The sequence below is a fragment of the Capricornis sumatraensis genome, chromosome 9 (genome assembly GCF_032405125.1).
Source record: "Capricornis sumatraensis isolate serow.1 chromosome 9, serow.2, whole genome shotgun sequence".
NCBI lineage: Eukaryota > Metazoa > Chordata > Mammalia > Artiodactyla > Bovidae > Capricornis > Capricornis sumatraensis.
In genome coordinates this window covers 17,057,436-17,069,511 of record NC_091077.1, presented here as the reverse complement: position 1 = coordinate 17,069,511, position 12,076 = coordinate 17,057,436, and the positions used below count along the sequence as shown (strand labels likewise).

General features: G+C 44.1%; 1 protein-coding gene across 2 annotated transcripts in view; it reads right to left on the bottom strand.

Moving 5' to 3' along the window:
- HNRNPM (heterogeneous nuclear ribonucleoprotein M) overlaps positions 1-12,076 on the bottom strand; it is a 39,769-nt gene that overhangs the window by 6,264 nt on the left and 21,429 nt on the right. For both annotated transcript variants that reach the window (XM_068980737.1, XM_068980738.1), the window contains 5 exons: positions 11,654-11,703; positions 10,105-10,165; positions 7,837-7,938; positions 6,353-6,397; positions 5,814-5,891 (listed from right to left, as the gene is read on the bottom strand). In XM_068980737.1, coding sequence (XP_068836838.1) covers positions 5,814-5,891; positions 6,353-6,397; positions 7,837-7,938; positions 10,105-10,165; positions 11,654-11,703 — 336 coding nt within the window. The remainder of the gene's footprint in view (positions 1-5,813; positions 5,892-6,352; positions 6,398-7,836; positions 7,939-10,104; positions 10,166-11,653; positions 11,704-12,076) is intronic.

The following is a 12,076-nucleotide window of genomic DNA, read 5'->3' as shown; positions in this document are numbered from 1 at the left end:
GGTACACCAAGAAACAGACCTCCCACCTGCGAGCAAGACTGGGGCTTACCCTTGCCTGACGCCTAGGAGCCTGCTCTGCAGGCCCAGGCCTGTGGTTTAGTTCCTATAATAGCACATGGATCAAACCATTCCCTGCAAAAGACTTCGCAATCGGCCCACTACTGATTTGAAGAGAAAGACCCAATTATTTTCACAAAGGGCATTCACAGGCCTCTCTGCTCTCTCAATTTTAATCTGTTCTTCCCATCCAAGGTAGACCAACACCTCCAAGCCTCTACAACTGACTCCAGCAGCCCTCTCTGTGGGCATGGACCCTTCTACCATGCTGAAACCCAGCACTCCAGCGTACCCTGCAGTTCCTGCATCATCTTCCTGCACCCCCACCACTTCTACCAGTCAACTAGAGTGGTGCTTTTACAAATCCTAACAGAGAAAACAAGAGTCTTTGTGTGGTGCTCAGACGGTTGCCAAGAGCCCAGGAGCCAGCATCTCCACGGCTCCCTCAATTAGGTCACTTCTCCGAGTTGACCTTTGGCGCTGCCCTGAGCCACTCTCAGCATTACTCCTAGGTGACAGCACACCCTTCAAGGTCAAGGATCCATCTACGTCCCTGCAGTACCAAGTACAGCTGTCTGCACAGAGAGGCAGAGATCTACTGCCTTGACAGGAAAGAAGGGACACCGAATGGCACTAAAATGACCCGTCGAGTAAGCCACACAGAAACAAAAGGCCAGGAACTGAATCTGAAAAACAACCCAGGCAACTTCCCTGAAAACCTGACTTCAAAATTTGATTTGTTACAAACACCGTTCTGCTAACTTGGGTCTGATCCTAAGAAGCAAGAGAACAAAAGCTCTTTACTGCTGCCATGGCCACCGTGGAAAGCCTCAGGACAAACAGGACGCTGGTCTCAATCAGGGAGAAAGCCCAGAGGAGCAGGAGAGACCGAGGCCAGCAGTGGCCGCTCTGTATTCAGGTCTGGAGAGGACAAGTTTCCTGGCACCACACAAGACAACCTCAGCAGGCCACCTCCTTCCTGGGCCACCACAGGACCTGGGGCAAAGCTGACAGCCTCGTCAGAGCTGAGGTACCCAGAGCAGCAAAGGATCAAGGCTCAAGAGGAGGAAAAAGTGCCTGAGGGAGCAAAGTCATGTGCCATTTTGTTCTCATCTACAAATTAGTATTTGCAGTCAAACGACAATAACTTAGTTAAGATCCCACCATTCCAAGACACAAAAACTAAGACAGTTACGGCAACAAGAAACTTGTAACTGATCACATGCCCCCAAATTCTAAAGCTCTGGGACAATCTAGAATAAAGCAACAGTCATAACAAGCAAGCCAGGAAAAAGTCTTGACTACCAGTCAATATCGATGTAAGAAAAGTCACTCAACTTTCCTAACCACGGTCAGGGGGGTAAATGAACCAAAGTTCAACCGGCTACTCTGAAAGAAACAGTTTTTAATAATTCCTGATTTTCATGACATAAACACAGAAGACTGGGTTCCTGGAGACAAGCTGCAGAATGTTGAACCCTGTCTCATTGATGACAAATTTTCTAGGGCCTTCATAAGTTCTAAGAATACAGCTCAGCTCACACAAACTAGACATCAAGAGCTTACAATTCTCACACCTAGCCCCAGGTGTCCCACACAAAGACAGAGGCTGAGCACTCTGAGGCTAGCACCTAGCAGCCGCCTATCTGCTCAGGATGATGTGCCAGTGAAGATGGGGGAAGGGGGCATGTAAGTGGGGGGAAGAGTCATCCACGCTCTAAATCTCCTTTGAGAGAAACAAACTCTAGAGCCCATGAATAGCCAATCTCCTTGTTCCACACTAATTAACAGAGGAGAATTAGGCTGACAAATTCTCAGAAACATCTAAACTCCAAACAGGGGAAGCCTGTTAACTATGGAAAAGTAAAGAATATACTGCTCTGCAAACTAACCAAAACTACCTTTAGATGGACCCAATACCCAAAGCCTTCCAACATTAGGAAACTTCCCAGGATCAACAAGAGCTCTTTCACATGCAAGAGCAAGCACACCCTCATTCAACTGGAACCCTACAGGCCACTGGACTAAGGAGACTCACACCCCCGCTGAGCCTTGACAATCCTCCCCATGACTAGAGAGCCACAACCTCACATAAACGCAGCAGTCTTAACTCTGCAGCAAGAAAATACCTTATACCAATGTGGAAAAAGCAGCCATTTGAAAAGACTAAAGAATGATAGTGCTGCTGCTGCTATCAATAAAAAATTCAAGGACCAAAAGTTTGTATCAGGTCTAGAAAACATACAGTTTTTTAAAAGCCTTCAGAAAAACAGCTGACTTGCCTAAGAACCTCCCAACATCAGGGTGAGCCTGCGCCCCTGGGGGGTTGACCCTGCCCACATGAGGTCCATGGGGCCTTCTTACCCACTTCTCTGCCAAGGGGCTCTCCAAAGCTTCGAGACATTCCCATCTGCTTTCTGGCAAAGTCTCTCTCAAATCCTCCACCCATGCCACGCTCCATCTCTGTGGAAAAAAACATCACCCTCGGCCTTTCCAGGAATGCCATTATGTTTTAGACATTAAACCCAAAAACTACAGATACACAACAACTACCAGCAAGTCAGCACGTTTAGTTTTCTACAGAAAACCAGTACTCATCCTCTATTCCTTAAAAAAGCAAGTCACCACAAATGAATCCCTGAAAATACCCTACCTTCAGTCCACTGAGAAGGACTAACTTGCGCTTACATCACAATCACACGGAGGGTGCACTGAGCACCCGCTCCTGCAGTAGCTGGCGTGGGAAGGCTGCAGGAGAGCCTGCCCAGGTTACAGACAGCAGCAGCAGCTAGCCGCTCTGGGGCGCACCCCCATGCCTGCCTGGCCCAGGGCCTTTACATGTGCTATGATTTCATGGGCTCCTCACAACCAGCCTGCACACCTACATCAGCCTCCACCACTACTAGCCCCAAAGTGAGGCTCAATGACTGAGAAACTCGACTGATGTCACATGCTCCATAAGGAGGGAGGCAAAGGCTGGAACCTAAATCCAACGCAGAAGTCCACGGTCCAGTCACCAGCACAAGAACAGAAAGACAGCTGTGGACAGACAACATAATTGCTCTTCTGATAACTGGAGCAGTTTGATCTATATAATGGGGTTTGGGAACTTCATTCTTCTACACTGACTGCAGAATACTTATTATTTTTTCACAACGTCTTTTAGAAACAAAGGTCTTAGCTCTTGTGCAGGAAAAACCCTGCCACATCTGTCACCTGTTTGAGAAACCCTTTCAGGAGTCCTGTCACTCGCTACTTCTTCCCTTGTATATTCCTCTAAAGCAAGACAGAGTGTACCTCACACTGTCTCCTTTCCATTTTGAAAGGTCCTTGGAAAATCTGGTTTATTAATTTGCTCCTGAGAAACATGAGCTGTACAGGTGCTATATAATGGACGCTTTTTATTGCACAATTATCAAAAATGCAGCTGAACCCCTACACTTTCAATGAAGCAAATGAATGCATTACTATTTATAAACATGGAAGCAGGTCAGCATCATGAATTAATAAGATACAGCAGATAACAGCAGTGGACTTCAGTCACAATTTGAATCCACCCCACTGAGCGTCACAGGCTGGTGGCTCACTATCTGCTGGAAATACATCTACCTCAGGCAAGCCTGTGTAATGGTAGGCAGAACAGAAATCCCAGAGTGGTAACGGATGGGAGCTCTGCCGTGCACCTTTAATCCTTATCATAAGCCCATGAAGAAGGCAACATCCCACACCAAACAAGTCATATGCAGGCATTAATGTGTTGGCAAAGGCCTCAGAACTTATTTCCCAACTGTCAACAAACTGCAGAGCACAGGGAGCACTATACAAACTCCAAGGTACTCTCCCCAACACAAAAGGAGAGCAAGAGTCAAGAGAAAGAAGTTTCACTGTCAAATACTGCATCAAACCAATCACTGCTTGATATGTGACGATCTTCCCGTTTAAAAATGTTGGTATGCATCCTAAGAGCTGGCCTTCACTGGGTGGTTGGCTGGCCCTGAGAATCTCATCTCTAACAGTCTAATGTTGTCAGCACCCGTGACTATAATGGGATGGCATCATGATCATCAACTGAACATGAAGAGTTAAACCTGACACATCTTTATCAACTTCTCCAGTGACTGAAACCTTCCTTGGACCCAGCACCCAAGGGCTCTGAAGCCAATTCAACCCAAATCTCAGAACAGCTCCAATGCACGAAACCTCCAACTCTCTGCTGCAGAGGATGGAGGAAGAGGACTCTGAGTCTGGACCTGGGAACATCCAAGAACACAAGAGCAACAACACATCCTCCACTGTGGCTCTTCAAGACACTCAGCACTTGGCACCTTGAACCACCAGGCTCACAAGCCTAACTGCTGAACTCCACCAGCCAGGTTTCCCAAGATTTAGTCCCCATGGCTCAGCATAGGCCCACCCTCATTTCCATCAACTTCTAAATCATATCACTCCACTCCTCAGACCAACAACCCAAATCTCCCTTTTAATGGTTCATCTGCTCTGAGCAAATACTTCATCAAGCCAGACTTCTCCAATTCTTACTTTTCATTAAAAATCCCATGCACACATGAGCTAAAGACAAGCCTGAAAGTACACTGGAAACACAAACCTCTGTTCCTTCATTTCCTATTATTCTTCCTAAATCTTTTTATCATCATCTGGAACAAAGTACTCCATGAAGAAGAAGGGCAGCTTATTCAACAGGAATCTGTCTTTCCAGTTTGATAGTTACTATCTATCCTAGTATGGTTCTCACTTGCTCTATACAGTCTTCACATGGTATGTTACACAGACCAGCCAAGAAACATTTAAACCCAAATGCTTACATGTATAATAACTCAGTTACTTTGTTGTATAGCAGAAATTAACAAAACATTGTAAATCAACTATACTTCAATTTTAGAAGTTTAAAAAAAACGACAAAAAACCTCAAGCCCCAAATTCTTAATAACTTCTCATTCCACAGAAGTTTGTAAAACAGCAGCATTCCCACAGGTGTGGGTCACAGAGGATTTCAGAAAGACTCTCAAAAGCAGCAAGATCTTCATGGCACTCTATAGCCCTATTTGGGGGAGGGGGAGGGTGGGAGGGAGTGGTGTCTATGTTGGAGACAATTCTAAAAGGCAGGATCTCAGATTAAGAGCCAAGCTCTGGCGTCAGACAGCCTGGGTCCACATTCCGTCATTACTAGCCATGTGACCTTAGGCAAGTCACTCTGGGCCTCAATTTCCAATGAAATGGGGATAACAGTACCTACACATCATATGGTTCTTGCAAGGACTAAATGAAATAACAGTGTTATCATTATACTTGACATAACTATGTCTCAGATGGGAGGCCTGTAAGATTTAAACAGTAGTACACCAAATTTCACATGATATAAATACAAAATTAAACAAATGCTGCATCCACTCCCAATTTGCAGACATCAGAGCAGATATCAAGCCTCACCCAGTCCAGCACTCCAGGGAAGACAAGTGCTGGAGGCCACAGGAATGCTTTAAAGTTTTTAAAGTTTTATTGGACAATTACTGGGAAGATCTGAAACAGAAAACCTCAAGAGTTTAGTAACTAAGAAAATGAACACTTGCCTACCACTAAATCTAGCTTCTGGAACACAAATTATTTAAGGCAATTCAAAGTTATCAGATTCAGCACAAAAGTGGGAGGGTGAAATCACTTATCAAAAATCAGTCTGCTGCCTAAAGGTCACCTAGAGCCAACAGCCAGCAGAGGGTAGATAGGTACACAGATCTTACCATTTATTCTGCCCATGTTCATCCCAGATCCAAATCGACCCATGTTTTCCATACCACCACCAAAGGGTCCTTCCATGCCTGAAAGAGACATATTTGCATTTTAGCAGCAGCCTAACAAGACTCAAAAGTGAACAGGAATAGAAAATGTTTTCACAAGCTTTACCTAGGGCATGTGCTACCAGAAACTTACCAAGTCTTAAGGGCTTTTGGAGAAAAAAGGCTAGAGCCCTTACTTAAAAATCACTATCTTCAAAAGGCTGATCTGATCCAATCCAGTCAATGAACAGACAAGCAAAGAGAGACCCAGAGAGATGGAGTGACTTGCCCAAGGTCACAGAGCTAGTCAGTGAAAAAGCCAGAACCAAAAGCCAAGTGGCCCAACAGAAGGATCAATGGGTAAAAGTAATCTCTAGACTTAAACTGTCTGGAAACCCAAGTGAAAATTTCATGCAGGGCTTAAGAGAAAAGGAAAAGGGAAGAAAAGAGGGGAAGCCATACCTAAAAGTAGTTAAATTCATATTTCATTTGAGTTGTCTTACCTCCCATTTTATTTATTCCAAATCCTATGCCTTCCATTCCCATTCCTTAAAAAGAAAAAGTCAATGCAAACTAAAATTATGTCAAAGCCGTAATGTTTGAACTTAAAAAGCACAAGAAATTCCAAACATCAAAAAATATCCCTGACTCCAAATATATTTTAATTGTCAAGGGGGGGGAAAAATGAGGTAGGGGCTCTTCCATTTCAACCGACAAACTAGTACATTCCAAGGAAGCAACTTATGCCTTTAACTAAATAATCATCATGTGACTCAAAATTTGATAGTGTTCACAGAGTTTCACTAAATGACCAAGTTAGACATGAAATGTTAAGTATTAGGAAGAGACTAGGGCACATTCACTTTTTAGAAGCTTACTTCAGGGAACAGAAGTAGATTCAAAAATCTCCTTTAAAGGTAAAATTCTCTAAAAAAAAGAGCAGTTCCTAAAAACACTGAGGCTTCCCTCTCCTCAACCCTAGACTTTCCTCTGAGGTGTCAGGTCAGGGGATGTGGTGTTCAGATCAGTAAAGCCACCTTAAACTCTTTCATCAGCCCCAGAGCCTAATCTGGGAGGGAGACAAAGGAAAAGCAGAACTGACCGTAGTAGGGTTAAGGGTATCCATCTTGCAATTCAAAGAACTGCAAGCAAAACATAAGTCTGAGGCCATAAAAACGCTGTATATTTAAATTATATATGAATGCCTCACTGCACGAAAACACCAAAAAGTGAAGTTCAAAGTTCATTCTACATGTCAAAGCTTTATTCGTTAGCTATTGCTTTTCTTCTTAAACAGGCCTAGGAGAGCTATGTAGTCATGCGACGAGGCCCTCCATATCTTTCTGCATCTGACAATGCCCCTGCCTCAAGAAGCCCTGTAAACACCAGGTGACAGCCCACAGGCCTCTGGGTGATAGACGGTGGCAGTGAGGTGGTCCCAAGATCAGGAATTTCTGTCACTAACTGATAGTGTGACCTTGAGCAAGACCATCTCTCTGGCTTGCCTCCTCTTATCCAAAGGCTTAACTGAGTATCTCAGCTCAGAAGTACTTGTGAGGATAAAATGCAAAGCACAATAGCTTTAGAAAGAAGTATTCACTTGGTAAAAATCCAAAATACTGCCTTAATCAAAACATTAGTTAGTCGCTCAGTCGCGTCTGACTTCTTGTGACCCTCCAGGCTCCTCTGTCCATGGAATTCTTTAGGCAAGAATACTGGAGTGGGTTGCCATTTTCTTCTCCAGGAATCTTCCCGACCCAGGGATCGAACCCATGTCTCCTGCACTGCAGGCGGATTCTTTACCGTCTGAGTCACCAGGGAAGCCCAATTAAAATGAATCACAAACAAATAAGGAAGGAATTAATTTTGTCCCAATATGAGCCTCATTCCACTTGAACTACTCAATGTCCAATCATCCCAAAAATTATTATTAAGATAACTAACTTCCCCAGAAATCCCCAGTCAAGAGGCACACTGTACTTCTCACCTGCAGGTCCCAGGTTGCCCATTCCAATGCCTTTATTCAAATGGTTGGCATCAATAGGCTGCCCTCCTGGTCCTAACCCCATGCCAATACCACCAAGTCCATCTGAAAGGAAATGAGAAAGTCAGAGTATTGATTCTACTTCCATAGGAAGCCCTGACCCTAAAAGTTAAAAAGACCCTTTGTTTACTGTGTAGTAGCTGTCACACTTGCCCCACCACCCATCTGCTCCACCAAGTCCAGGGCCTAATCCATGATGCAACATCGACACATTTGGGAGCTCTCCCTTTAAAGGCATAAGCTCTCCTAAAACAACAGGGACTAGAATGTGTCATCTATATAAAACGAGCACAACTAAAAATCAGTTCACATGAAAACTACAGAGAAGATCTGTGAACAACAACCCACACAGTGACAAGCTGTGAGCCCCTACTTGTTTCCCTGAATAGTGTAATGAGAAATGTTTAATCAGAAAAGGCAACTGGAGACCTCACAAAGCAAGCAGCACACATACGCTCAACCCTCATCTCTCAACCTGGTGACCCAAAGAACTTTTCTCCGGAAAAACGTGATAAACCAGCCAATTAACACACTGGACTTGGGCTATTCTCTGACTCTGCTGCAGGTGGTTTGAGTAATGAAGCTAGTATATCCAAGGAACCCGAAAGCGTCCTAAGCCAAGGATCATACCCTACCCACAGAATACAGGCTGATCTCAAAACAGCCAACAAGGCCTGAGAGTATACTTGCAATGCTCTGGGTGATCATGGTTGGAGGCTAAGACCGGGTGAGATTTTTAAAAATAGGAACAAAGTTCACTTAAAAAAAAAAACACTGACAAAACAAAACAAAAAACAGCTCTCCAATTTTTAATCTGATAAAAACCATGTTCTGAAACTGCACATAAACAGCAGCAAGAGCTCACCAAGGTTACTTACTCCCCAAAGCACTGAAGTCAACCCTGAGATTTTCTGGGGAAACCAAAAGCCACAGATAATGGGCTCCCTGGAGCCCAGGGTGCCAGTCTGGCTGCCAAGCAGCCCTCACCCCCTGCTCTAGGCACAAAATCAACAAGAGCCAGCACCCTGTTCCTGGTAATTACCATAAGAGACCACACAGATTATGACAAGGAAATGGGGTCCATCTGTAAATGCTAACTTTCAACAGATAACCCATCTTATATTCGTGAAACATGGACTTCCCCTCAAAAATCTGTCTCTACTATGCTTCTGCAAACAAGAATTAGTATGCTAGTCTAGGCTCCCATTCAATTCAACCTCTGATGGCTAAGCGTTAGGCATAAGCCACTGCTCTAGACAGGAGGCGGCCCTGGCCGGCCCTCCAAACACCTCGACCCCACAGCCTCACATGAGGAAAAGTCCTCTCTCAAGAGACACCAGCTAGTCTTGCCCTCTCCCTACCCCCAGTCTGCCTTCCACAGGTCAGCCCTGCATGCCCTGCTGACACACAGCCCCTCATGCTACCACGGTCCCTCCCCTCCACTGCTCCCGTGCTCAGGCTCCCTGCCCTTCTGTGGGCCTGCCCAGGAAGACTTCACTATTACCCACTCTTCCTACCTATGCCTTCCCTGCCCCAGGATGGACTTTCACCTGGATGTCACAAATAACCCTATATAAAAATTCTGACTGTTATACTTCACACACCATAAACTTCACCCTTTCTCCAGGCCCTAGCAATCACAATCCACCTGTCTTATGAACTCGCCTATTTTAGACATTTCCAATAGACAGAATCAAAGTTCATCCATACTGTAGCACGTTACCAGTACTTCTTTTTTACGGATAATAGTCCAGTCTAGATTTACCATGCTTTATTCACCCATTCATCAGCTGAAACCATGCAGCCGTGAACATCTGTGTACAGGTTTCTGTGTGGGTATCAGGTTTCAGCTCTCTTGCAGTGTATACCTAAGAGTGGGACTGCTGGGCCATATGGTAATAACCAATCTCTTCTGAACCCAAGTGCAAGCTGGCTTTCATTTTTTTGCAGTCTGTTTTTTCCCAGCTACACCTTCTGTGTCCTGGGCAGCCTGCCTCACTGCAATGTAATCCTAACAACCCTTCCTACGTTGTCTCTCTGCTCATTTTTCACCCCGAAAAAATTTATAAGGAAAACAATCTTTTTGAATGTTTTGCTCAAGAACAGTCTAGATAACTGAAGACTGACAGCCCAACTTCAAAGGTAATTGTAATTTTCTGGTTATAAAACATTAAATTCAAAATTGTAGCCATAAATAATTGAGACACTTACGGGGAAGTTGTTGTGGACGCTCAGGAGGGAAAAAATCTCCCTTTGGTAAGGCCCTCTCATCCTGAAAGAGACAGTGAATAAATCTCAGTATTCCCTGCACCACTGCCAGCAACAGCAAAAGCTGGAAGCAACTCCTACCAACAGAGGACAGATCAGAGACATGATGATACACCCATGGCACAGAAGAACATGCCAAATATACATAAAAGAATATGGAAAAAAAAAAAGAATATGGGAGAGTTGCGACCTTTCATGTAAAGGGGGAAAGATGATAAATAAACATTCACATCACTGTGGGGGAAGAATGGGACCTGGACACAAAGTAAGAGAAAGACTCTCACACTCAAACTTTTCATGTGTTCTGACTTTTGAATCATGTGAAAGTGAAAGTCGCTCAGTTGTGACCAACTCTTGGTGACCCCATGGACTGTCCATGGAATTCCCTAGGCCAGAATATTGGAGTGGGTAGCCTTTCCCTTCTCCAGGGGATCTTCCCAAGCCAGGGATGGAACCCAGGTCTCCCGCATTGCAGGCGGATTCTTTACCAGCTGAGCCACAAGGGAAGCCCAAGAACACTCGAGTGGGTAGTCTATCCCCTCTCCAGCAGATCTTCCTAACCCAGGAATTGAACCAGGGTCTCCTGCATTGCAGGTGGATTCTTTACCAACTGAGCTATCAGGTGAATCATGTGAAGCAATTATCTATTCAAAAAGCTAAACTGAACGCTTAAAAGGAACAAAACAAATCCTTGATAGTTTCTTCTATTTTGTTCCTGATCTTCAGTCCTAACTAGATGACCCTCAGCACGTTCCAGTCATGCCTGTGTTAATCATTAATACTGTTATCTTTGGCATCTTTGGCACAGCCACAGCTGTTTATACTAAAATGCTCCAAAAGAACTTTAAAGGCTTTCTGAATCAGACTTCATTATGTTTACAACAGATAGGATGCTAAGCAAACATACTTCCAATACTCTGAAAATTGGAAACCTATGTATATAACCATTCTCTGAAACCAACCACTTGCTCAAGCAGGATACTCAAGTGACTACTGATCATGCGAAGGAAAAAATATCTGAAGAGTTGTATGAGCAGAAAGTTATTTGTTATTTGTCATAAATTTGCTCAACATACTGCAGACTTTGACTCAGACTGATCCATAAATAGAGCACAATGGCTATGTGCATGTACACTCTTAAATAATCCCATGTTTTTGCTAACCTTATTTGCGTATATTAAAGAGAAAGAGATCCTTGGAATTCCCTGGTAGTCCAACAGTTAAGAATCCATCTGCCAATGCAGGGGACACGGATTCAATCCCTGGTCCAGGAAGAACATATGCCACGGAGCAACTCAGCCCATGAACCACAACTACTGAAGTCCATGTGTCCTAGAGCCTGTGCTACACAATAAGAGAAGCCACTGCAATGAGAAGGCCTGTGCACCGCAGCTAGAGAGTAGCCCTCACTCCCAGCAACTAGAAAAAGTCAGTGTGCAGCAACAAAGATCCAGCACAGCCAATAAATAAATAAAAGACCCTATTAACTTACCATTTTCACATGCATTGGTCTGTCAAACAGCAGCTGGCCATTGAACATAGCTGATATTACAATTAAGGCTATTTCTTGCAATTCTAAAAACATGCATAGCAGCAAAGAAATACCCAAAAGAAAAATACTCCAACTGCTGCCACCAGTCCCTCTAGGTAGTGAATTTATGAGTAATTTTGATTCCTGCTTATACTTTCAAGTATTTGTTCCTACAGTAAGCATAAAAGCAACAATAAAAGAGGCTCAAGGGGGATAAAACAAAACCTCTGCTTACTCCTTAGGTGTGGATCTTCAGTCATAAAACCTTATACTTCTCACTAAACCATTCTCCTCTTAAAAAGCACTCACATTAGGGACTCCCTTCATGGTCCAATGATTCAACTTCATGCTTCCAATGCAAAGGAAGCAGATTCGATCCCTGCT